This window comes from Thalia democratica, chromosome 2 (assembly GCF_965202585.1).
Source record: "Thalia democratica chromosome 2, ktThaDemo2.hap1.1, whole genome shotgun sequence".
In the NCBI taxonomy this organism is placed as follows: Eukaryota; Metazoa; Chordata; class Thaliacea; order Salpida; family Salpidae; genus Thalia; species Thalia democratica.
In genome coordinates, this window is record NC_139166.1 from 75,760,426 (window position 1) to 75,787,469 (window position 27,044).

The following is a 27,044-nucleotide window of genomic DNA, read 5'->3' on the forward strand; positions in this document are numbered from 1 at the left end:
ATTTTGTTTTTCTACTACTGAACACATTGTATTTTTTAAGACATTTTTCATTTTATTATCAATATTTATATAAATAAACTGTACTATTCATTAATAGCTAATGTTGTTCGAGTAAATAAAGTATTTACACTAAAAGAAATGAAAACTTACATTTTTCATAATATAACAAAAAAACTTCAATACCCAACTTTAGACTAAACTTTTATAAAATAAACTAATGTTGTTAAAACATACAAAAAACTTCTAAAACTTTTACATTAAATTTTTTTTGTACACTCACAATAATTATTTCAATTTATTTCTCATTTTTTAATTTACTTGAGCAGTATTTTGTATACATCAGTCTTACTTAAAATATTTGCCTTTATTTACACTTATTGAAAACCACTAAAATTTGATATTGTTTAATTTTAACTAAACACTAATATAAAATCTTCTATTACATAACCCATAAACACATTTAACGAATTATATTTGTACTGTATTTATATAAAAATGTCTAATATCATCAGTTTAATAAGGTGGTTATCAGACTAAAATAAATCAAATTATTTTAGTCTTTTAAAAGAGAAATACATCAAAAAATTTAATTAATCTTTTACACTAACAACAAAAATCAACGTTAATAAATGTCAAAAGTAAATTATGTTTCATGTTACATATAAAACTTATGATTTAAAATGTTTTTTGAAAATTTCTATTTCTATCACTTTCAATAATACACACTATATTATTCAAAAGTTTTGGAAGATTAGGGGTGGATTGAAAACTCGGTTTGTTTTTTGGTGATCACTTAAAACTAACTTTAAACTAACGTTTTTGAAAATAATTTTCATTATAATTTTAATACCAGGTATAAACATCTACATAAAAAGGGTGAAAGACTATTCTAATTCGGACAAATTATTATTTTTTTGATTGCCAAAACTATAGTTGTAATTTATAAGTTATAAAATGTATTAAATTTTTTAATATCTCAAAAATAGGGATCTGTTTTAAGATTTTTAATGTTACTTAATTAATGTACTTTTTTAACAAAAAAACTATTTTTCAAAATTTTTTTTTTTCCTTTTGACTACGAAATGTTGCTGAATTTGTGTTTTTAACTGTATGAGTGTTCAAAAAAAGATTTTTTTATAGTTAAAAACCATTGAAAATTAACCTTAAAAAAAATTTAACTCTTAAAAAATTCAATTTTTTCAAAATTAAGAAAAATCAAGTTCTTCAACAGAATTGGTTATAATATAATAAAATATTGTAATTAAATCAACTAAATCTCATTCAAAATCTAGCAAAAAATAAACTCTATAAAATCTGGCTGGCTCTTGTTGTTTACTCAATATATATTTTATACATATAAGTAACAATGTTATTTTTTGTAAAAAAAATGTTGACATAACATAAAAGTAAAAATATTACAGAAATAAACTTGAAGTATAGGTTACCTTGTTATTGTATTTAAATCAATTAAATACAAAAACAGAAGCAAAAAAAAAATTAGTTTGAAAAGATAGAAGCAGCTAAGGTTTGATTAAATTAGAGAAAAAAACGAGTTTTCAATTCACCCAAAAATAGACCAAAGTAGACTCGACAAAAATATGAATTTATTCTTTCAAGAATTTATTTTACAAACTGAGTTTCGGTCAAAGACCTCGTCAGTGCTTAAATAAATCTTATTCAAATAGTATAAGTTGATAAAGGTATTGTGCTCAGTAATAAAAAATCCCCGGCAGTAGAATTCATTTTTTTAATAAGAATATTTTAAATTCTACTGCTGGAGATTTTTTAGCTTTAATCACAGTGTTTTTTACCAAAACTGGACCATAGTTAAAATTAAAAATATGTAAACAACATTAAACATTTGTAAATAAGTATATATTAAACAGAATTTTAAACTAGACTTTTATGTTTAAATACTATTTTGCATTGTTAAAAAAAAATTAACTGTTCCTAAAACTTTAAAATTTTACTATGTCAGCTTAGCACTAAAAACTTAAGTTTTTTTTTTTAATCTTAATTTCATTTATGAGTGAGTAACTTAGGTCAATGATTGCTATTTGAAATGACATGGCTCCTTTTCCTTACAGTTGCTAAAATGTGTAGTGCATTATACAATTTAGTTTCTTAAATTATTTCCATTAACTTTTTTGTGAGTTGTTTTTGTTTTGTTTCTACACAAAGCTTTGAAAATTTTAACATTTATCTGCTTTTTTTAATCGAGAAGATTAATAAAATTTTTGTATTGAACATTTTTCTACTTAAAACAAAATGTTTACTAAACAAATATAAGTAATTATTTTACTAACATTATACCAGTACTCATTATACATGTACAACTTTTGAACAATTTTCATTAGACCAGTTAGCTTTCCTATAATAATACTATAATTGTTTTTATATCAAAACTACTCTTAATAAAAATCTGTAATGAAAAAAAGTTTAAAATCATAGTATGAAATCTTAATAATTTATCATTTGTCAAAAGTAATTTAGATGATTCAATAATGAGACTAGCACTAGCAAAATTTGTTAAATCTATTTAATGTCATAGATAAAACTTTTATGCTAACTGAAATCATCAAAACTACCTGATTTTTTCTAAAGAAAAAAAATTAATTAAAAAACAATATTGTTTATTTTCAGTAACTGTTATTATTACTCATATAGTCTGTAACACGAATCAACAGGGTTGCAAAAAAAACCTAAAAACCTTGAATTTAGGCTATAAGACCTTAAAAAACCTGGAATTTGAGATATTGTGAAACAACCCTGGAATTTTAAACAAAAATCACTAAAAAAGCTGGCATTCAGAACAAAGTTAAACTAAAAAATATGGCAAAACATGAAATTTGAAAATCTTTTCACATGTTAAGTAGTAAAGTATAAATTTTGCAAAAAAACATATATCATATAGATTAAACTTTTTTGTGATCATAATTTCTTTTTAACACTTTTAATAAAGGTTTAAGATATTTTTTTTCTTATTGTTATGTTATTGAAAACAGTTTGTTACCTTAAACTGATTTTTAAACTAAAAATAGACATAAAATGTGTCTTTTAAAGGAAGAAACTTTAAAAACCTTGAGAAAACTTTCCGAAAACATTTTGCCACCCTGTATCAACTACAATACTTAAATAATTTTTCATATAACAGTTTGATAATTTTTTACCAGTAGCTTATGTTGAGTAAAACATTTTTCAATTCCTCAAACAGAGGAAATAGAAGTGTTATGCCTGTAAAACATTTAACTAAATCAATATATAAAAGCTTTATTTTATTTGAACAATAAAAAAGTAAACTAAATGTATTTAATTAAAAGATGTTTTAAACCTTGTGCTTAAATGCAGTAAAAAGCTTCACTATTCCTAAACTATATACGCTCAAAATATTTGGTCCTAAGAGTTGGTGCACAAAAAACCTTTCGGTTATCGAGTCACACACCATGGATACCTTTTAACGTCTTGTTCAGGACTATATATCAAAAAAAAATTCTTATAAGATTAAAATAAATGTAATTAATTGTAATTAGGTGTATTTTTTATATACTTTAAAATTAAAAAAGTTAATTAAAGTCAATTGAATTTATAAAAAAATTAAGTTACTTAAAAAATCTCGTTACAGAAATATTTAATTTCAATAACTGATATAAGCTAAAACAACATCAAGTAGGCAGAACAAGTGTAAACAAGTATTGTTTAAAACAAAAATATCTCACTGACAAGTGAACTCCGAGTGACTTTGCGCAAAGTTTACAAAGTGTCTAGTTACTCATGTAAAACTTGGCTAAACGATTACAGGTTATTGAAGCATAAAAACAAGTTACACTCTCTCAATTTTTTACTACATAACTTTTTTTTGTTTTAAACTCACTATATATTCATAAAAATAAAAGTTACTGTTAACTTATAAAAATAACTGTTATTAAACTAAAAGGCATTAGTTCTAAAAATTAAAGAAAAAGAAATTAAAGATTTCATTAAGTTTAAAAACAAAGGAAAAATAGAAAGTAAAACTTTTTATTCATTGGTATCAACTTAAAAGTAGTTTTATTAACTAACATTTTAATTCTATATAATTTCGCATTCCCCAAACATTAAAAAGCGTCAAACTTAATTTCAATCAGTTAAAAGTTAAGAAGCTAAAAACTAATGATACTTAATTTAAATAGTTTAAAATCACTTACCATTAGTTATGCCTAATTTAAAAAAAATGTGAGAGATAACGAAAAAGTTTTATTTTATGTTTATCAAACATAAGTACTGCATAGTCGATTAATGTTACTCTTTAAAAAACTTTCATTCTAAATTTATATGTCTAAAAGACATTGAATTTTGTTTTGTTTTTATTTTTATATGTTGTAAAGTTTTAAACTTTAATCAATGAGATTTTTTGCTTTCGTTAAAAGTCATACTCAAACAGAATTAAGATCATAGGTAAACTATATTTAAAATTTTATAGTTCTTACTAAAAATTAACGAAAAAAATATCTATGTAGGCTCTAAAACATATTTATAAACATTATTTATCTAATTTGTTGTATAACTTAAATTATAGCTAGATAATATCAGCTACAACTTCAATGTTTAGAAACTATTACTTACACATAATGAAAACAACGAGTTTGACTAAAAACTTTTATTCTGATAAGATATTTTTTATGCAGTTTAACTACTAGTGGTTTTTTTAATAAAACTTAAAACCATGAAAAACATTTCTGTTACTTCAACCTTGGCTACCATAAGAAAAGCTGCGTTAGTAAATCAAACAGTGAATGATGTTGATAAAGCTGATGTTAAGAAAAAAGAAGTCCATCCAGTCCTAGCGCCTCTACTGATTTCTCTGTTCATTCTGCTTATTATTCTGGTTGTTGTCATTTTTTATAAGGGAATAAGAGAGAACTTGAAGCAGATCAAAAAGAATGAGAAAAAGCAACAAGCTTCAGAAATAAATGAGTCAAAAGTTTAATATTTAAACTTTGAAAATGTAATAGTAAAATTTAATTAATTTTACTTACAAGTAAGTTTTAAATTTAGTTTGATGTGTATGAACTTTGCAATGACTTAGCACAAAGTGTACTAATAAAAATTTTAATTTTTGATAATAAATAGATTGGCCTAAATGTGTCTTTAAAGATACAAACTAGTTCTAGTTTAAATACGTTAAATTTTTTTGCTGCTATTCTTTATTAAAAGCATTTGAAAATTTTATCCAATTGTTGAATTTTGTTTGATTTTTAGTCTTAAAAATTAATTTTAAATTAGTTTTTTATCTTTAGGTATGTAAATTAGCTTTTTCTTTTGAATGTTTGTTTTTCTAATCTTAGGTTGTTTATATTTATAATTGCAACTTCATGAAAACTTTAACATAGCAAATTGTTTTTAGACTTATGATAATGAAAAAGTAATGCTGGCTTAGATAATCTGTTTTTCTTGCAAAATGTTTAAGAACGATTCAAATTTGTTATAAATATAAATTGATAAAAGTTAAAATAAAATTTGGCTATTTTTTAAATAAAACAGTATCTGATATGTTTTAATTAAAGTTTTTTTTATATTGAATTACCTTTAAACTAAATTTTAAAAGTTACTCTGCTTTAAGTTTATTTCCCCATAATTAACTAATGAATAAAACAAGTTCAACAAGAGTGTGGTTTTTAAGATTTTGTTATATTCAATAAAGTTAGTTTAAATCAGAAGTCTCACAAAAGTATCCACTTTAAATTAAAAAAAAGATTATAAATTTATTGTCGTATAACAAAATATTTCTTTTTAAATTTTTGAAGAATATTAGATACTATTTAAGAAATTATATTTTTAAACTACAACGACTTTTACTAACCAATTGAGCAAAGTTTTAATAATTTTGATTTTACTTGTTTATGTTATACTGTAATTTTTTTACCTGTATATCTAGATTTTTTTAACCATAAAGCATACAAATATGAGCTCAAATTATCAGGGTTACCCGCAGCTAAAGTTACATACAAGAAATATTTTATGACTTTTCGAAATTAACGTTTGCTTTCAGAAATACAAAATCCTAAGATTTCCAAAAAAATACAATATACCCTACAACAAAAATTTATGCAAAGCAAAATACAGATTTGAAGAGTTATTGCATAAATTGTATCTTCATTTATCAAAAATTAACGGTTAAAAATTAAACCGTTAACGATTATCTATTAAGTAATACAATCGTTTCTTTTATTTGCAACTTACCACATTTTAGTACTTTTGTATCTAAACAGTTCTCTGATTCAGTAGATAACAATAAAACTAAACTAACACATAAAGGTCCCACATATAATATATGACTTTTTGTTTAGTTTTCCATTAACCGCCAATGCGGTGGCATTTATACCTTGCGTTAATTTTCTATTTACAAAATCAAATAACAGTAGTATTTTTTAAGAAAAAGTATTTTTACTTCCACTATCTAAATCCTTAAGTCTTTCCATAAACCAGAGATCGGTACACTGCGGCCTTCAGGCCACATACGGCCCATGAAGAGTGAAAAAGTGGCCTGTATAAGTATATTTTTATAACATTTTGAATACGCACTACAAATGGTAAAATGCAGTCCGCAAGTATGTAATTTTTTACTAACTTAAAAAACAATAAAAAAAGGTCTAAGGTAAAATTTACGAGATTTTTGAAAATTACTTTATATTTTTTTGTTTTTCATTTAAAGACAAACGGTCATAAATGTAGTTAACGGGGAAAATGAGATATTGTAGTTAAAACTACAAATGCGTCACTGGAAGAGTTTTATTTTCGAAAATTTGCCCTCAATACCTGCCGGTCCCTGCCATAAACGCATAGTTGTTATGTGAGATTAATTTGCTACTTTGTAGTTTTGTAGTTTTTTCTGTTTCATTTTTTACTCTTCTGGAAAACACATTAACTGTATCCGTAGTGTGTGACTCGATAACCGAAAGGTTTTTCTTACACCAAGCCCTTGGATTAAAGATTTCTGAGCGTATTTTTATCCTTAAACAAATAAAAATATCAAAAAAAAAGCTGTTTATGAAAATCTATAGTTCTTCTGTATAAAGTCTCATAAATTTTTCTAATATAACTTTTTTATTAATTTTGAAAGTTCAATAGATATTAATTAGTCTACAATAAATTTGAAGTAAAGAAGAATTAGCTATACTTCGGATCCACAAAATTTATATCTAACTGGTTCCAAATCTGGATCTATGTTTGAATTTAAGACCTGGCGGGGTCAGAATCCTCCTGTCACTTTCTTTTTTCTGGGATATCTAGTGCTTAATTGGAAAATTTACATAAGTTTTAGTATAAGTAAGAAAATTTTCCATAAAGTATTTAATACATTTCTTAATATAAATTCCAAGATATTCTTAATATAAATTCAAACAATTTCTTAATATTAATTCCAACAATTTTTTAATATAAATTCCAACAACTTCCTGGAACATTTATTGTAAGCTTCAAAACGTTTCGGAAATATCTAGTGTAATTTAAAAGTTCAAAAATAAAATGCCAAACTTCTTTTTTCTTCGCTCTTTATCATAAAATGCAGAATGACTTGTGTGATTTTTGTGATACATTAGTAAAAAAAAATTCACCTACCGTCTACGGAAGTTTTTCTTAGTGAAACATTGTAATGCTAATATAAATAAAAACTGATGTTAAATTCTCTTCCTGTAAGAATTAACGACTCTAGAAACTAGAGATGCACGACTACTCAGATTCAGACAATCAAACATTTTTTTTAAATAGCTTAAACTCAAACAATATTAGAACATCAGGACAAAATTACGGCAAGGTAATTTAACGACAATTTTTCTTTATACCGTTGTATGACGAATAACTGACGTTTATAACTAACTCAGGCGAAAAAGAAGAAGTTATTTAATTTAAGGTTTTTTTGATAAAAAGTGCGTACAATACTGGCAGTTCGTACCTATGAAGTACGTACCTAGTTGGCAGGTAACTGTACTAAGTTTCTATATACCTATTTAAGCAACTTCACAATAAAGAACAAAAATATGAAAAAAAACATTGCTACTTCTAATGTTTTTCATATTTTGATTTTATTTAAAAAATAATACTTACTAATAAAGTTTGTTTGTATCACTGCTCTAAACCTTTTGAATAAAAAAAAATGTTTTGAATGTTGAACTTTGCATTTTTACGCTTGAAAGACTTTGATTTAGCAACTTGTTTTTTTTTATGCAACTCAGATAACAATAAGTTTTAAATATCAATAAAAACACTAAACATATTACGACTTACTTGTTCATAGACAAATCAATTTAAGCCTATAATCCTCTAAGCCTTATAAACCTATAATCCTCTAAGCCTGTTAGAGAACAATGAAATTTAAATGTTAATAAAATAATTAAAACCAGTTAATAATACTTAGTTGGTATTGAGTGTTATTGTTTTAAATTAAAAAGTATTTTTTTAATTAAAAACTTAAATAGTGCAAATTTTATTAAACCACTCATCACTTATGATAATTTCTATTGAAAAAGAACTTCAAAATTTAATCATAATTATAAATTTTTTAAAAACTTACCTTATGTTTTAGCATTTTTATAGTTTTATATCATGTTATAACATACGAATCAAATAGTTAGAGAAAAAATTTTTGGATGCAAAAACTTAGAATAGTAACTAAAATGAATTATGTATAGTATAAATTAGAGAAAAAGTTTAAAAAAAAAAAATATCATATTTATTAGGTAAATGTTTATAATAAGTTATTTATTAAAAAGCTTAACTTGTATCATTTAAATATGTTTTAGTTGTAGCAGTAAAATCAAGATGATTTGTTTATTAATAGTTGTTTTCAGTTTTATATAGGTAGTTAGTGTTGCCATTTAACCTAAAAAAAGATATCTGAAAAACTTGAAAATAAAAAAAAGATTAAAATACCTGATGTATAAGAAATTTTTTTTTTGTGTATTCTAATGAAATTTGTATTAGACAAAACTAAACGATATATGTAACATACTTTATTGTTCAGATTTTTATTGATTTTAAAACACATTTAAAGTAGCAATAAACTTACCTTAAACTTATTTTCTAGATTTTACGATATTTTTATACTTCAACTCTACTTCTTTTTCTACCAAAAAGGAATAAAATACTGGTGACCAAGCTTGTTTGTTCTAAGCTGATTACTTAGTCGGCTTGCTAATAAATACTATGTGTATTACAGGGTAGATCTTCATAAAGGCTACTCAGAATAACTCAGGCTTGTTTGAAGCTCTTGATAAACCAAACTTTTTTTTTGGTTAAATCAGGCTATTTTTAAAACGTTTATTTTAAATTATGTATTTCTTATGCTTTTTTCTTTTTTTTGTAGTTTTGAGGTGTTTAAGCGTTGTTCTCAGTTTTTTAATACTTTTTGGCTCATACTGTTTGTATACTTTGATTTTTAATATATTCAAGTCCACTAAATTTAACTTGTGTGTATACGGCTGGTTTTGCCGCCTTCATAAGTATTGACCCTGTAAATTTGATACTTAATCTTTTTTAAAAAGAACAAAAAAGATTGGTCAAATGACTTAGTATATTGAAATACCTGTTTATCTGGTTTTTATATTTAAACCTCAATGTAAGTCGTTCCACATTTACTTTTAAAATAAACAAATAGTTACTTACCGCATACAGACTTACTTAAGTGTCTGTTTATAATCTCATAGCAGTAAAAATGATATAAAAACTATATTTTCAATATTTGCAATGATAAACAATTTTTTAAGTTTTATATAAGTTTGATATTAGTATATAGTGAAACAGATTGCAGTGATATTTAATTATTTAAATCATTCAGAAGGTCTAAGAATCTTATATTATTTAATTGAAGTACTATAATACTCCTTCTACAGTTACTTTGCTACTTTTTATATAAAACTTGATTTAAAAAAAGTATATATATAAACTAAAGCAAATGTTTTATAATTTGCAACTCTTTTTCGTCTTTCACTTACTTTCAATAAAATATTATTGTTATAAAATATAATACTTTTCTTTAACATACATTTTAATTTTATTTTTATAATTATTTGGTAAAAGTTTGCTTCAGTTTATAGTTATGTATAAATATATAGATTTTCAAATTAAACAGGTTTTATATAAACAGTGTTAAAATTTGTGCAGCATCATCATTAAAACAAGATAAGATTCATAAGCCTTCTGAGTCGCTTTAAAATATTTTATACTAATTTCAATTAATTAATATCACTACAATCTGTTTCACTACATACCAATATAAAACTACTAAAACACTGAAAAATTTATTTATCAATACAAAAGATTAAAAATAAAATATAATTTTCATGTTACTCTTTTTACTTTTGTGATATCAAACCAACACTTAAATATGTCTATCTAAGCTGTAGATGATAAGTAATTAGTTTTTTCTGATAAAAAAATGAACAGATTGTATTAAGAAATTTCTAGGCATTAATAGACTAATAAGTAAATACATTAGAAACATTTCTATTGTAACAGGACATCAAGCTGCACTTGATTACTGTTTAGATTTGGTTGGAAGTTTTGAGCTAAAAGTTCATTGAAGCGTTAAGAGAAAGCTCGCAAGGCCAAGTTTTATACTGATGCAAGTTTAATACAGTTGAGAAAAGGAGGAAATAAAGTGCAGACAAGAAATTACTGATGTAATGGTGCAAAAAGTTAGGAACGCTGCTATAAAAATCAGCTACAGAAAGCAGTGGTGGATTCTAGGCACAGCCTGCTGCAGTAAACATGATAATAAAGAATAGACATTTATATTGCTTTCTTGTGTTTTATAAAGTGTTTTTTTGTTAGTGTTATTTTTATAATTATTTCTTTTTTTAAATTCTAAGTAAATAAGTCTTATTTTGTTTTATATATTCTTAAAGTATATGCTTGCTATATTAAATCTTGTGTAAAGGTTTTGACCACATTTAAAGTGTTTTATAAATTTGATGTTCTTTATATATTTGTTAGTGTTTGCAATCGTTTTTTTTTTAAATATGTTGATTCATGTCATGCCTAGTTTTTAATGGAGTAGCCCTAAGTATTATTAAATATAAACATTTAATATAAGTTAAGTTTATGATCTAAAGGTACCTACATCCAGAGATTACACTATAACTTTATTTATATTAGTTGAAATACAGGTTGTAAATGTAACTAGTTAAAACAATTAAGATAGAATTAGATAAAATACTTATTTACTGAAAAATCCAATAAACTTAAAAACTTACTTGCAGATTGATAAATTATTTAAAATGTCAAGAAAACTATCCACATTTTTCTGTATTTTATTTTACTTTCTAGTTGTCAATGCTAGTGCTGGTAAGTGATCTTGGTATCAACAAAAGTTTTTTTTTATGTTTAATGTAAAATAAAATATACTTTAAAAACTTTTTAGATAAAACTAATTAAACAATTTTAATTCTTTAAAAATTTGTTTATAATTTTACACAGCCTTTTACTATTATTTTCAAATAATTATTAAAAACATGTTTTAGACGATACAGCTGATGCTAAGAAAGGTGACATTTTCCAATCTGGTACAAAGAGTTAGTTTATTTTGTTTTCAAAGTTTATTTGGTTTTACTTTCATGCACACATTTGCTTTATATTCTCAAAAGAAAATGTTTTAATTATAAATAAATGAAAATTAAATGATTTAAAAGTATAACTTAAAAGTAAAATAGCTATTTTACATGCTTAAAATGTTGTTTATTTTGTAATGCAATAAAGTGATTCAATATACTATAAGTTTTTTTTATTATACTTACAAATTTTTTGTAGCTTTAAAAATATAAGTTGCATCTATAATGTTTTACTAGTTCCTCGTAGTTTATAAAACAAAAAAATTTAAATAATTTAAACACAAAGATCATTAAATACACTTCTGTGATATAAAAACAACTTGAATACACAGTTATGTATGCAACAACTACTTCTAAAAATTGTTTAGAAAAAAAATTGAAAGTTTTAGTTGTTTAAAAAATAATTGTTAGTAGTGAGAACGCAACCCTTAAAATAAATTTTATTTGATATTAAACACAATATGAACTTGTTAGTCTGAGAGAAACGTTTTTGTTCTTTTGGTATTGAATATTATTTATTTAAACAGACTACAAAGCTTGTACACCCAACGAAGTTTACTCGCCCGAATATGACTGTATTCTTGTCAACCCTGTTCAAGCAAGTTAGTTGTGGAAAAATGAATTGTTAACTGTCTAGATTAAAATACTAGATATTTTTTTAGAATTAACTTTTTAAATAGCTAAATCGGTCACTACAGTTGTATCTAGTCTCACAGTATAACTAAAACACAAGTTTTATTAAATTGTTAAATCACACATAAATAATCTTGAATTTAAATACCCTGTTTTTTTTTATTAATTTAATAACTACTGATTATTTTTAAAATTAAAACTTCTATAATGCTAACTATATAAGGAAAAAACACGGAAACTTTCACTTGAAACTAGATTTATTTAAGGTTAACTGACCAAAAAGTGTACACTTTACATTTGTTTAAGGTTACTGTGACAACATCAAAGAAACAGAGTCTTGTGTGAATCTCCGCTACAAAATGCTCCACAATTACTACGCAGTGAACTACACCGCGGCTGGCACTGTGAACGGTATGTTAGCAGAAAATGTTGGAAACGAAGCTTGATTTAAATTATCAGATTTAAAAATTCAAGTCATATGTTTTTTATTGTATTAATACTTTCTAAACCAAAAATTTATGTAACTAAAACTTTTGATTACAAAATCACGACAGTTTTGAATTTTATTAAATTTCCAATTTAACGGAACTTGTATAAGCATGTAGCGTTTAGAACTAATTATGGCTATGAGTATACAGATAAATGCCATTTATTTCAAGTTTTATATTTTTTCAACGTAGCATTTTTTAGAAACCTTTACTCTTCAGACAAACTTAAACCTGACTATTAATACTCAGCTCTTTAGTTTTACAAAATAACGTATAAAAGCGAAATAAAATGTTCCAGTGCCAGAGTATTGCGGTTTTTACAAGTGTCCCGAAGACTTCAGGTGCGCAAACAACGAGGTCACGCACAATGACGTCACAATATCGTCGTTCTACTGGTGCGTCGTCGACCCGGTGCCAGCACCGAAGTGCCCGTGTGACACTATTTACAGTCAGTGCTTCACCGCGTCACAGCAGAACGAGGTGATACGCCAGGGCTGCACGTGCGCTGATTACTTGAAGACATGTTTCAATTGGATGAAAAATTAAATAGCTACTAGTATACATTTAGATGTTAATAAACTTTTTGTCATGTTTGTAGTTTTGTGTTACTCGCGTGGTTGTATTATAATTGACATAGATAATTAAAGCACCCTTAAGTTTTTGTCATTTTACCTTTATTGAATGTTCTTTTTAATTTCTTGTGTTTTTGAAATATGGTTAGGCAATCTATGGCCTCTGGATCGGTTTTTCAAGCATAAATATTTTCCATAAACCTTTTATAGTTTAACAATAACTTTAGAACAACAACTAAGTATAGTTTTTTTATAAACAATAACTCAATAAATTTAGGTTAGGTTTTTTGTAAAAAGATACTAAATTTCCAGAATGTATCATTATGCAGGTGTATATAAATGCAAGTTAAATATAAGTGGCTTTAAGCTGTTTCAAATCTGGAAGGTATGCTAGTAGATATTGTTGTAGCGACACGGGTTTAGCAAAAGTTAAAGACTTAAACATTAATTATTAAAACAGACAAAATTTATAAAGAATCCTTTCTCTGTTAAACTTAGTTAATTAGTATTTTCTAAATGAATATATTATGAATTATTTTACTAATTATTTCTGCAGTGTTTGTAACAAAATAACCCATGAAAAACTTAGGTTAACCATCAAGCATAAAAAGTTACCTGATAATTAAAGTTTCAAAATCTTTAAAACTAACTCAGAAAATGTTATTTATATAAAAAAAAAATTTTTTTGAAAGTTTATTTCATTAGTAGGACATACTTACAATTCCCATCAAATCTTTTTAAAATCCTCTTTATTTTGTTTTTGTAATTTATCTTTTTAAGTTTTTTTAATGTTTTTAATCTATCACTATAACCCAAATCCGTGGTCGGTTAGCGGTTCTCGGATATGGTCGGATGGGAATTGTGCGCGGGTGGGATATGATCGCAGGTTGGAACTTAGCGGTTGTCATTAATTAGATTATTAGGAGTAAATAAAAAACATAGTTAATAATAAAAAAACTTTAAAAACTTATTTTAGCCATACCTTATAAAATTGTTCAAATTAGTAAACTGCGCATGTAAATCTAAATGATAAAGTTATAATTAAATTAAATTTTGTTTTTTAATATTTATTAAATATTATATAAACAGGAACACATAATTAGTTGTTAAAAGGTATCCAAACGGTTTACGACTAGATAACCGAAAGGCAATTTTTTGAGCACTTATTTTCGTCGTTCAATAAACTAAACTATATAAGCTTGAAAATTAGTACACTCAAAACTGACTAAAAAGTATTCATTTTCTTAGTACGCATTTAAAACACAGTCAAAAAGCCCACATTAAACATAAAGTACATAACAAATAAGTATCAGTATACATAATAACAAACTTTTTAGAAAATTGTTCTTTCAACTTTAGACTAAATTCGATAACAATAAAAAATACTTAGTCTAACTATGAATCTAACCTTTTGCTTTCAATATAAACTAGCTAAATATCAGTCACAGTCATCAAACAAGATTTCGTTTGGAGAAAAAACCAATATGTTGCTTTTCATGTAGAAAAATTGTTAACATAATATATAAATTATATATGTTTGAAAGATTTTAACATATATAACTATAGTTCGATACTACTACGGGATTAATTTGTGCACAGTTTTTGATTGCTATTTTATTTCTAGTTATTTTTTATACTAATGTTTTATAACTATTATAAACCATAAACATAATAAACACTTACTACTTTATTCAAACAAAATGCTGTTTTTTATTATTAATATTATGAAAATAAAAACTGATAAATTTTTGACATTTAAAGTTATAGTTATTTATTGTTAGTTATAAATTTAATTTATCGCACAATAACACCATTTATCACCGTACAGCTAAAATATTAATAAAAAAAAATTTTAAGTTAAAAACTAAACTAAATTTAAACCTTAGTATTAAATGTTTTGATTTTTTGCAGTAAAAAATTAACTTCTTTACGTTTTATATATACTTCATTTTAGATTCAATTAAAAAGCTAGTTTAGATATAATTATAATTTTAGTTTCAATACAGTTTAAATTGTTTAATGTTTTGAATTCAATAACTATTTATTAAAAGTAAAAATGTATAATGTTATGGTGTATTATGTAATGTCTATACAAGTTTGCAAGGTAAAATTCGTGTTGAAAATAAGCTATAAAAAAATAGTTTTGTTATTTAAATATAACAATAAAAATTTAGTTGGACCAGTCGTTTATTTTTTTAACAATTAATTTTTGTTTAATGATCGTAACATAATAGTATACTTGACTTATAGAACAACAGATTTTGAACCTTAAAACATTCTGATTTTGTAAAAACATAGAAAACATCATTAAATTACAAATATTCACAAAAATAGTGCTTTATATTAGGTATTGTAGTTTAACTATTTTAGTTTTTTATCTAAAAAAGGCAAAGCTTAAAAATGTTATGTTCTTAAAAAATATAATAATTTTAATCTTTATTTGTTGTTAATAATTATTACTAATCAATTTTTTAACTTTTTTTTACAGAATAAAAGCATAAGTTTTACTTAGCACAGAATATAAAACGATGAAATGTTATATTTAAAGTTTGTTGTTCATTGTGATATTAAATAAATAGTAAAAGATTTAACATTATTTTCATCCAATTTTTTGACATAAAAATGTACTAGATAGCTGATGAATAGAATAATTAGTCTTTTTTTGGAACATATTTTTAAGTAGTATTTTAAAACAAAAGTAACACTAAATTTTATAAAAAAATACTTTATATTTTTTTTCCTATAGTTAATTCCTTCAGACTTAAAAAAAAAAAAATCTTTTTGGTTGATAATGGTGTTAGGTGATATGCGGTTTCGAAATGTCATCAAGTTTAACACAAATAAAAAAACGCTCTGTTTCAAAAGTCAAAATATGTTCACAAAGCTTTTTCACAAAGTCCATAACACTGTGCTCTATATCTTTCAAGACCGTTGTAGGCGAAAGAAGTTTGTGAGCAGATGTTGTCGTTCAACCGTGACGTTTTAGCGACTATAACTGCGCAGTTTTCAAAAACGTAGTTGGGCTCGCCCGGGTTCCAATCCAGAACCCAGCTTCGGCTGGTGGATCCGTCTGAAAATTTCCATCGTCGGTCAGTTTTGCTGCTTGTGATCCCAACCCAAAGATGCTTGTCGTTGTGTGCTTCGACAACCTTCATAATTTCACTGAAAAATTGCTTTTAGTATTACAGTCAGAATATTGAAAGCAATTAGAAAGTAAGGTTTTACGTAAAGAAATTATAAATTTAAAACTTTGAAAACTGAATTTGTTCAGGTGCGTAGTTTAGTGAGTATCAGTAACATAACTTGTAGTTTGTAAACCATAAGTTTATTCGAAAATTTCAAAAAAATTACTTGATTAAAAAAACTTTTTAATAAAATTTAAAATCGTTAACTAAAAACACAAGTACTAACTTTTTTAAACCCCATTTCGATTTTAAACTTTCTGAAATTAAACTTCCTCCATTCTGCTTGCACATTCTTTGAGCTTCGGTGAAGTTACTTGGATGAGACGTTATAAAGTATTTTTGTGAAGTTGAGTCTCCACTCGATTCTGCCTCACCAAAAAACGTTTCGTCATCTTTCGGTTGTAACTGATCTGTAATTGTTAAAATTTGTATATTTTTATTGAGTATCACAACTGTTTTAATTGAGAAAAACTAGGCTGAACAATTTCAAACAAATTTTAAGTAATAAATAAAATTACATAAAATTATATTACTAACTGATTCGTGAAAAACTTACTTGACAAGTGTAGTAATTAGACGCTAGTTATAATTTTAGTTTCATTATCATACAAAATACAGTACTAATGTTACGGACTAAATATAATTGAGAAAAAAATAAAATACTAAATCTAAAAAAAAACTATAATCCAGTTTGAAATTTATTAACAAGCTTGAAAGCTGCAAAAAACAACAAGCTATCAAAAACTTTTTCGAAAAAAATCACAAATCTAATAACTTTATTATTGGATTTTAACAGTAGTCTGCCACGTAGGTACGTTTTTTGAACATAGAGCAAAAGTGCGTACCATACCGGCAATGCTACCTTGAAATTCGGTCTTTAATAACCTACATTAAGCCTATTTTAAGCATGTTAAAAGCCATAAAAGTTTACAAATAACTATTACAGAATAAATGCCAAAAAAAAATGAACATAAAAACAAACATGTTTGTTGTAAGTATTTTTAAAGCAAGTATTTTCTATACATTCAAAATCTTAAAGTTTTAAATTTATTGTGTATTTCCTTGTAACTTCAAAATTAACATAGTACATATAATAATTATTAATTATAAATAAATATGGTTTTATGAAAAAATTGATTATGCATCTATTTAGTAGTGTTTGTTCAAAAAAGCTTGTTTAGGTTTAAAAATTGCAATGTCAGTTGTAATGTTTATTATTTTTGTTAATATCGCTTTTTTAACTTATGTTGCAATCATGGGTTATGTAAAGGTCAGTTGCACTGTTCATAATTTTCTTTATTATAATTTCTGTTTAGATTTTAGGACGGTTTACATTTATGATTTAATCATAGAACATGTAAATATTAATTGCACTATTCGTTATTTTTTTAATAAAATTTTCAATAACCTTATATTAATTTTTGATTTCTATGTATTAACTATGATATATAATCTAAACTCTTAGTTTCTATTCGTTAGATAAACTGTGATACGTTTGTTTAAAACATTAGATTCGATAAACAGTTTGAAAGTTTATAAGTTTGTTTGGTTTCTTTAGTTTTATATCATTTAAAGTTTACCTTATTTTAAAGTATAACACTTTGGAATTATTAATTTTGGTTTTATTTCAGAGTAAAAAATTGCAATTTGTACACAGGGTTTTTTGGCTAAAAATTACGTACCTAATAAGTTCGTACCAGGTGGCAAATTGCTGTATTATACTTAAACGTTGATATAAAACTACGTAATTGAGCTATGAATTATAAGTACGTTTTAGTTTTAACGAAATTATAAAAAGTTACGTAGGCTACATCTAACACAACAAGCTTAAGGGAATACAACAACAACAACAACAAAAATTTCATTCTAAATACAAATTGGTTTTATTTTAGATTTTACTAACTTTTAAGGTATGATCGAGGTGTTATGAAGTGATTCAAAAAATCTGACTTCATTTCCGCACCGCTTGTTTCTTCCTCATTTGTTTCATCGTCTTCTGGCTGCAATCGACCTGATTTTTTAAAGAATTAATAGTTAGTTTTTTGTTTTGTTTTTATAAATTTCAAAACTACATCTTTCTATAGATGTTATTAAAAAAAGTTTAAACTAAAAGTTTTTTTATAGAGAATTTCTTATTAATTTAGGTACTTTACAACTAAGAATGGTGATAAAACACTTTTTGTTAAAACTTTATTAAACTAAATAAAACTGTTTATTTCTTTTCTGTATAAATACTAACCTGCTAGTTTTTCTGTGTTCACAATTTGATTTAGGATAAGTTCAAGTTTTTGAAACTTTTCAATTTTTTTTTCAATGGCATGTACATCTTGTAACTTTTCATCAAATTCACTAAACTTTTCTTGAACTAAAACCCAAAAAGCAGCAATAAACAGCGAGAGTATAACAATTATTGAAACGAGCGTAAAAAGCAAATATTTAGTTTTCGTGTTTTTTTTATATTTTTGACTAGTTAAAGGAGCTTTATTATTGTTTTCAGCGATTCGATTGTACATCGATTCGTTCTTTTCCATCGTATTCTTACTCAAAGGCTGATAAATTAAGTTAAATATTTATGTATAACTTTTATAGTTGCTAGTTATTTTAATTTAATATACGAAAAACATAAAGTTTTGTACGAAAAACTAGTCTTTATAATGCACGTATAAAAATTTGAAATAACATAACATTAAAAGAATTATCAAAATAAGAAACTAATTTAAGTTTTACAATAAAATGCTTATAAAACAATTGAGATTTTTTTCTAACAGCAAATGTTTTTCTAACAGCAAGTTAAAATCATTAAAACTTTAACATACTAAACAAAATAAAATTAATCGTTAATAACTAAAGTTCAAGTAATTTTGTATCGCTAAAATGTTCTAGTATAGCATGTTTTTAATAAAATGCTCACTACCATTTACTGAAGTGACTTATATAAATACTGTTCGTTTAGAGAAAATCTTTATTAGTTTGTTTTGAAAAATTGAAAGAGAAGTTTGAATTTAAGTTGCTTGTTCGTACGTATTTGAGGTTTCCGGAAAAATTATAAGGTAATTTAGTATTTGAATATAACTAGAATTGAAAAAAATTATATCTATTTTGAGTATAAATTACACAATTAAAAAAAGATCACTTACACATGTTAAATATAGAGATATTTATTATTGATGCTTAACGACGTTATTTTTACATAAATAAACGTTTTTTATTAATTTTAAAAACATTTGTTTATAACAAATACGCGATAATATAGACTTAAAATTTTTTATAAACATATATCTGAGATAAAACTAATAATTGTACTTTTTAAGAACATTTATAAAAACAATACCGTTAAGACACAACTAATAGTTTTTGTACATTAATACAGTTTTAAATTCAGAAGCATAACTTTAAACTTACTTTAATAAAATAAGATAACTTGAATAAAACATTTTATAAATGTTACAATTAGAAAAGGTTTTAGTTCAAATAAAAACATTGTATTTTACAGAGTAAAATTATAATATAATTTTTTTGTTTATTTCAAGACTGTTTTTCCAATAAATTTTATAGACACAGCAATATATCACACTCATAAACAACCAAAAAAAAGTTTTAAAACTGAGAAAAACATAAAATAAACAAATTGTTTTTTTTATAAAGGCTAAAAAAGAGTTCAACGCACTAACAATACAGTTGCAGTTTTAAAATAATAAAGTGATAAATTACAAAGAATTGCTGTATTAAAAAAAGTATGTTAGTTTTTACAGTATTTAACAATAAGGCTTTAAAAAACTTACTTAAAAATCCTTTTGTAACAATAAGTTTATGTCATGCACTTATACTTGTAAAGCCTTAAAAAATCCTAGTATTTACACACAATACTTCAATAGTTGTATGTTTTAATAACATCATACTCTGAATGAAGGATTGTACAGACAATTATTAAGTGATAGAATACCTGCATTTTCCTTAAGTAAAAAAACAATAAAATTATTAAAAATTATTAGTTTGAAAAGTCTTCGTTGACAGTTTAAAAGTTTACTGACTTTAAACTTTTAACATGAAATTGCTTAATGTTTTTCAAGCTTATAGTTAAAATAAACTTGTGTATAAACAAAATAAAACACTGGATAAATTTTGCCATGTAAACTTTTATTTTTAAAGCATAGATTTTTATTCTTGATACAAACTTTACGGGTCAAGAACTGTCATTTAGCAAAAAAAAAAACAACAAGTATAAGTTTTACAGAAAAATATTCGCAACAAAGTGCTATGCGTGTAACTGGAACAACAATTCGAGTTTCACAAACAGACAAAAAAGGCAGGAGCTTTACGAACACCCGTTCAAGATTGGAAGGTTTCTTGTTCATGTTCTGCAAGAAACGAAATGGGCCGAATACGTGGTAGCTTGGCATTAGTTATTTTCATAAATAGTTAAATATCTCGGTTATAAAATTAATATAAACTCTTGAAAAATAAGTTACAAGTAGCTGAATGACACATTTATCATATGAATTGTGTTCTGTTTAAAGATATAAAAGTATAGTCTTTTTAATTAACTGAAAACTTTGCTTTTACAGGTCTGTGAAAACAACAATAAAAATTAAAAAACAACTTTGCATTGCTTTAAAATATGGCTAAGTTTGTGCATAAATTTAAAATAAACAATTGACAGCAAAATTTGATAAATGTTTCTTATTAAGTGAAATTGATAATAAGTGTAAAGAAACTTGCAATAAATAGTACAACACACTTTGGTATCTTGACCGAAAAAAATTATTTTTATACTTTTCTTATAACTTTTATTTTTACACTTTTCTTAGTCTCTAGTTTCAAATACAAACTTTACGTGATAGCTATGTTTTAGACTAGTAACAATGTGTATGTTCTTAGTAATAAAAAAATATTTAGTTTTATATTTTATTTGGTACATAAGCTTAACGAAGACCATAGACATCTCTTTTTTTTTTGTTACGAAAAGTATTTTTCTCAGTGTTATACATATTTCACAAGGTCTTATTTTTAAAAACTTTAAATATAATTTTTTTTTTCTTATGCTAAACAGAACGACCACTTTTTAATTTTCATACGTTTTATTATTCTCATCAGCAGAGCGTTACATCCCTTAAACTTTAAAAAACAATTACGCAGTACATTGCCAGCAGCAGCAGGTAAACTCCCACGCAAAAGGTCCTGACGCTCTGAGAAGCTGTGTCCAGTTCAAATGGCGAACCGGGCGGCTTCGGCGTCCTGTCGCCCAGGTTCTTGTCCGAGTCCTCCTTCCTGCGCCACTTCTCGTCTATACCGTTGCACCAGCTCTCGTCGCAGCACTTGGTCGACTCCTTGAGGACGCCCCCCTTCGCCGCGCCCTTCTCCTCGAAGAACTTCGCGGTGCAGCCCCTGCTGTACGAGTTGCACCCGCCCAAGTACCACCCGGTTATGGTCACTGCCGACCAGCATCTGCCCAATCCGCACCTCTCCGAGGAGTGGACGCCGTAGTCGAGGCTGTTGAACACGTGGCATTGCTTCCTTGAGTCCAGGCTCCAGCCACTGACTTGTAGGGAACGCAAAGCGATGATCAGCAGGAGTATTGTTGTTGTGAGACGCATCTTTGGATATTGACGAACGGAAATTTATTGAAAAATGAAGAATTTGTTAATACAAACATTTAAGTTGCATGACGTAATAAAGAGTTTTGTTTTTGTAGAAAAAATATGCTGATATAAATGTCTAATTTTACAATTAAAGTTTTCAATCACTGACAAACGCGCTAAAATGTTTTATCTTAAATTCTTTATAATGAGCACTTAAATAAAAGCACGTTAAATAAATTAAAAACTAATATATGTTTTGTTTGAAGTACTCTAAATACTCTAATATAATTAAACATTTATAGAGTGTTATAGTACTAAATACAATTTGTTTTTTAACGTGCATAAATTAAGTTTGTTTGTAGCATTTAAATATATTGGTACTTTCTTTAAAAATTAACCTAGAATAATTGTAAGTTCAAACTAAAAAAAAAACTCTGAGAGTTTTTGACTTTTTTGTTGTGATAATTTTGTTATTTTGAAATTAATAAGTAAGAGAAGGAATGATCTAGAAAATAGTTATCAACAAATGCTTTTTAACTATCTGATAATATACTTACAACTTTGCAAATTAAAATATACAGGTTTTAATTAGAACAAGAGAATTTCTTATTTTTTATAATTGTTCACTCATTTTTAACTTATGACTTTTTAAACATTTTCTAAAGGTTTGAACATTCAGAATTTGAACAGTCGTACACCTACACTTAAATACCTACTTTAGCAGTTTACCAATAAGATAAATGTTTGTACATAGATCAAACCGTAAAACAGGAAAACATTTTTCTTTCAATTATCACAACTATAAGTATAAATCAATCAAGTTGTCTTTCAGGTAACAAATAATTTTTTTTTTGCATAAGTTTAGATGGTAGATTATAGATGAGAAACAAAATAGCTCACTTAAAAACTCCATTTTTCATGAGATTTTAGGTATTTATGACTTTCTTTTAAAAAGTTAAGATTTAAAAAAAAAGTCGTTAACAATACTTACAAGAAATTATTTAAAACATGCAGTTAAATTTGTTAAGGTTGAAAATTTCAAAGAAGCCTAATTTAAAACGAAACCAGTAACTGATTGAAAATATTGTGATAAAAGAAGTTATTTTAATTTCTAGCTATTTTACACAATTTTTAAATTAAGAAAATTATTTAACGACTTCAATGAACAAACAAAGTTTATTTTGCATTTTTAACCCTGCTAAAGGTGCACCATCTGATTTACTACAACAAAAGATGAACCTCAAAACTAAAAAGCTAAAAGGTAAAAGATATTAAATAATAAAAAAACTTATATGTTTTTTTTAGTTAAGTAAAGTTATCCACTTTTTTTCTAATTTCCTCTTTAAAATTTTTGTGAACAGACTTAAATTAAAATACTTTTAAAATTTAAGTATGTTTTTAATAATAGTTACTATACGAAAACCTTGATCTAAAACATATAAAACTGCATGTCAATCAATTTAATTTGTTTTTAGATTACTGGTACATATAGTACATAACTAACAAAAAACAAATGTAATATTAGCATTTTTACATGGTTAAAATAAAAGTTAAATTTTTTATTTATTTTACTAGTTGTGAAAATGATTCAAAAAAGAAGTTTAACCAATACCGACTATTAGAAAACAAAAAAGAACGTTTATTGAATTTAATAAAACAAGTGATAGAAATAACAAAAAATACTTAAATAAAAATTAAATTTTTAGGTTTGAAAAATGATACAGCAAAATTAAAGTAATAATAAAGTTGTTAAAGCTATTTAGGTATTATAAGCTACTATACAGCATGATATTTTCATAAAAAAAGATTCTTATAATATTTATTTAACATATATCTTTAATAATCTGACAGATCAGAATTGTCTTTTGAAAAAGAATAGTTTTTGATTCCAGTTTTAAGTCTGTTGATTTTTCTTGATTTCTCACCAACAGAGATAGTAGCGTATTCACATTCGTGTTCGGAGTTCTCGTTTTTTTCCTGATTGTTGGTAGTTTCAACCAGTTGAAAAGCAGCAAGTTTATTTTTTCCACAACGAGCTGTGGTTTTTACCACTTTCAAATTAGAACTGTCTACTTGGTCCTGGATGTTTGCATCTTTTTCAACGTTGCCAGCAGACACCCAGCCGCCTGTCCGAGAGTTCGTTGCTTCACCACCTTTTAGGGACCCGTCAACAGTTTGAACCCCTCTGGGAAGCTCTTCTTTCCTGCCACCGTCCCCCGTGCGCCTTCCCAACGCGCCAACAACATTTTCTTCATCCGCTCTGCATCCTACACGGCATTTCGGATCGCATTGGCACCCGCTGTCGAGCATCGTGCTGGTGTCTTGGTTTTTGCACCACAAGTGAAATATACCAGTGACGATTATTATTACGGCAAGTATGGATGCTAAGATTATTCCGGCAACCGCTCCGGTGCTCAGTCCGCTTTTTCCTGTTGGCGTTTGAACTAAAAATGTGTTTTTGGTAAAGATGCCGGGTTTTAATCAGTTCATAAACGTATAAAGCATAAACGTAAAAAAGTAAAAATGTAGTTTGTTTGTGGTAGTTAATTATATAAATTATACTCTACCTGTTGTTACAAATGAATTATCGGTTGCAGTTGTGCCCAATTGACTCTCTGTATTTTTTGTGGGGAAATGCTGCTCTATTTTAGATTAAAATAATATGTTTTTTGGTTTCAATTTTGAGTTTTTTTGTGTAACTTTGAACATTTTAAGTCCGAAAAGAACTTAATTGTCTAACTTAGTAGGGCTATAGTTGATTTGTCCATTAAAATTATTCGAAAAAATAACTTAATCTAATTTGCTTGTTTTGATTGCGGACCAGTAAAAAATATGAAAATAAGTAAAAAGTGTTTCTTATTTATGCTAAAAAACATTAAAAATTATAAATTGTGTTAATTGATGTATCTAATTACAAATAACATAATAACATATAACAGATTTCAATTTAAATTTATATGTTGTTTAACTAAAAGAAATGACTTGTAACTTAGAAAGTTGTCCTTGTAAAATAAGCAACAATGTTTTAAGAAACTCTCATGATATAGAAAATTGTTTGAATTCTTATTTGCAATTATTTGTATGTGTTTTGTAAAATTTAAAGTCAGCAAAAACTGTTTTGTAAAGAAATAAGCAAATAGATACATCACAGGTACAGTTAGAAAAAACATATACATAATTGTACTATATTTAAAAGTTCTACAAAACGATGATTTGTGTTTCAAAACTCGTAAAGAAATAGAAAAATAGAACAGATGCACTTATTTAAAATAGTTTAATAACTAAAACATCTAAATTTTAAACCTTCAGACCATATAATCGATATGTAAAGTTAATGTCCAAAATTTCTAAAATACTTTATTAAACCATATTTTAATTTATTGTTAAAGAAATTCCTCAGGCATTATTTTATGTTAATCTAAATTTACTTTGTTAGTGTTGCACGTCCAAGTGTTTTTATTTTGTATATTCTATTAAAAATTTCATTAAGTTTAAATGTAACACGACTGAAAATACTTTTAGAATGTTTTAGTTTTATCAAACGAAATTTAAACAATTATTTTGTATCACTTGCAACCCAAAAGTATACTCATATAGTTTAAGTATAAAAACAATTCTTTTAAAAAAATATAGTCAAGCTCATTAAAAATTGTGAAAACAAGATTTAAAAGAACGTGTTTGAAAACATTGAATAAAATAAAATATTATATACTATAAATAAGTATATAAGATTATAAAAAGCATGACAAGCAGTTCTAATTTTTAGGCTATTTTAAGTTTTACTGTATATATATATTTACTGTATTACTTTATACAATTCTTTTAACAAGTTAAATCTAGCTGTGTTGCAATGAACGTGACATTATTTGAAAGATAAAAAAATATTGCATACTTTGTTCTACATGTTTCACTATAAGTTTGCAAAGACTGTAAACTACTAACCTTGATAATAAATTCTTGACAGTGAACAATTTTGTTTATCATAAAAAAACTTGACATCCACATATTTCGCTGTAAAATTTTCGTTAAAGTACAAATCGAAAACCACTTTGCCGTCATTTTGTCCTTTTGTGCCAACATAAACCGAAGAAGTTCCTGCGTGCCCGTTTACAATTGAACATTCATAACGTTCGCAATATACATCAAACTTGAAAACTTCTTCCTTTTCGCCTGAGTTACTGATAAACATCAGGTATTCGTCAGGGAACGGTATGAAGTGAGTTACTTGAGCGAATATGTCGCTAGGTCTACCGTAGAAATATAACTTGCTGTTTGAACCTTCGGCCACATTGAAAAGTTTGTATCTGCATGTTTCTGTAAAAGGTGATAATATGAAATATAAAAAGAAGCATGCGACTAAAAGAGATGAAAATAATTGTATTTAACCTGAACTTAGTGTTGAAAGTGCAGATAAGAGTAGTGTAAGAAGTTGAAGTGATTTATTTCCATTCATGTTTTTAAAATTTACAAAAAAATGCTATACAAATAATAACACTAAAAGTTAGAGTGTTAGTTTTATTATAGTGAAACTATATCTAAAAGTAACAAACTTATACCTATATATTTTACTTTTTACTATTAAAATGATCGTTATTCATTATTAACACAACCAAAAAATGTATAGTTTTTTTTTACAAAAACGCTAGTTTTTGAAATTTTAAATCACTTAAATAAAGTATACATGCTTCAAAATTTTTGAAATAATTTTTTAGTTAAAACTTAACTTTCTCCCATTTTGCTAAAAATTGAAACTTAAAATTTAGGCTATTATAAACTTATCACTTATATTACACAGAAATATCCTTGCAATTGCTTAAAGTTTACAACAAAAACTCCTAAATAGTTCAACTACAAGATCAACAATTTATATATTTTATACATTTAAGTAGTAATCACACTAGTATATTTAAAAATATGATCACCTTAAAATGTTTAAACAAAAAAAATAGTTTTTTTAGTTGCTCTCTCAAAATGTTTAAAGTTTTTTTGTCAGTGTTTTTGTTGC

The 27,044-nt window shown here is 25.5% G+C and overlaps 1 protein-coding gene across 1 annotated transcript; it reads right to left on the reverse strand.

The window, feature by feature from the left end:
* Positions 1–16,021: 16,021 nt before the first annotated feature.
* Positions 16,022–19,005, reverse strand: LOC145829853 (uncharacterized). Its single transcript, XM_082937728.1, has 4 exons — positions 18,700–19,005; positions 18,364–18,471; positions 16,687–16,870; positions 16,022–16,437 (listed from the first exon to the last, which is right to left on the reverse strand). Exons 1-4 carry the CDS (start codon positions 18,989–18,991, stop codon positions 16,152–16,154), a joined length of 870 nt encoding a protein of 289 aa, XP_082793854.1. The 5' UTR covers positions 18,992–19,005; the 3' UTR covers positions 16,022–16,151.
* Between the last annotated feature and the right edge of the window lie 8,039 nt (positions 19,006–27,044).

Bases quoted from the DNA above. Each gene is read 5' to 3' on its own strand.
- LOC145829853 (XM_082937728.1), bottom strand. From the start codon at position 18,991: ATGGAAAAGAACGAATCGATGTACAATCGAATCGCTGAAAACAATAAT. The intron at 18,472-18,699 runs GTTAGTATTTAT...TTAAAAAATCAG, and splicing joins GAACACAGAAAAACTAGCAG to GTCGATTGCAGCCAGAAGAC. The intron at 16,438-16,686 runs GTTAGTACTTGT...GCAATTTTTCAG, and splicing joins TCGAAATGGGGTTTAAAAAA to TGAAATTATGAAGGTTGTCG.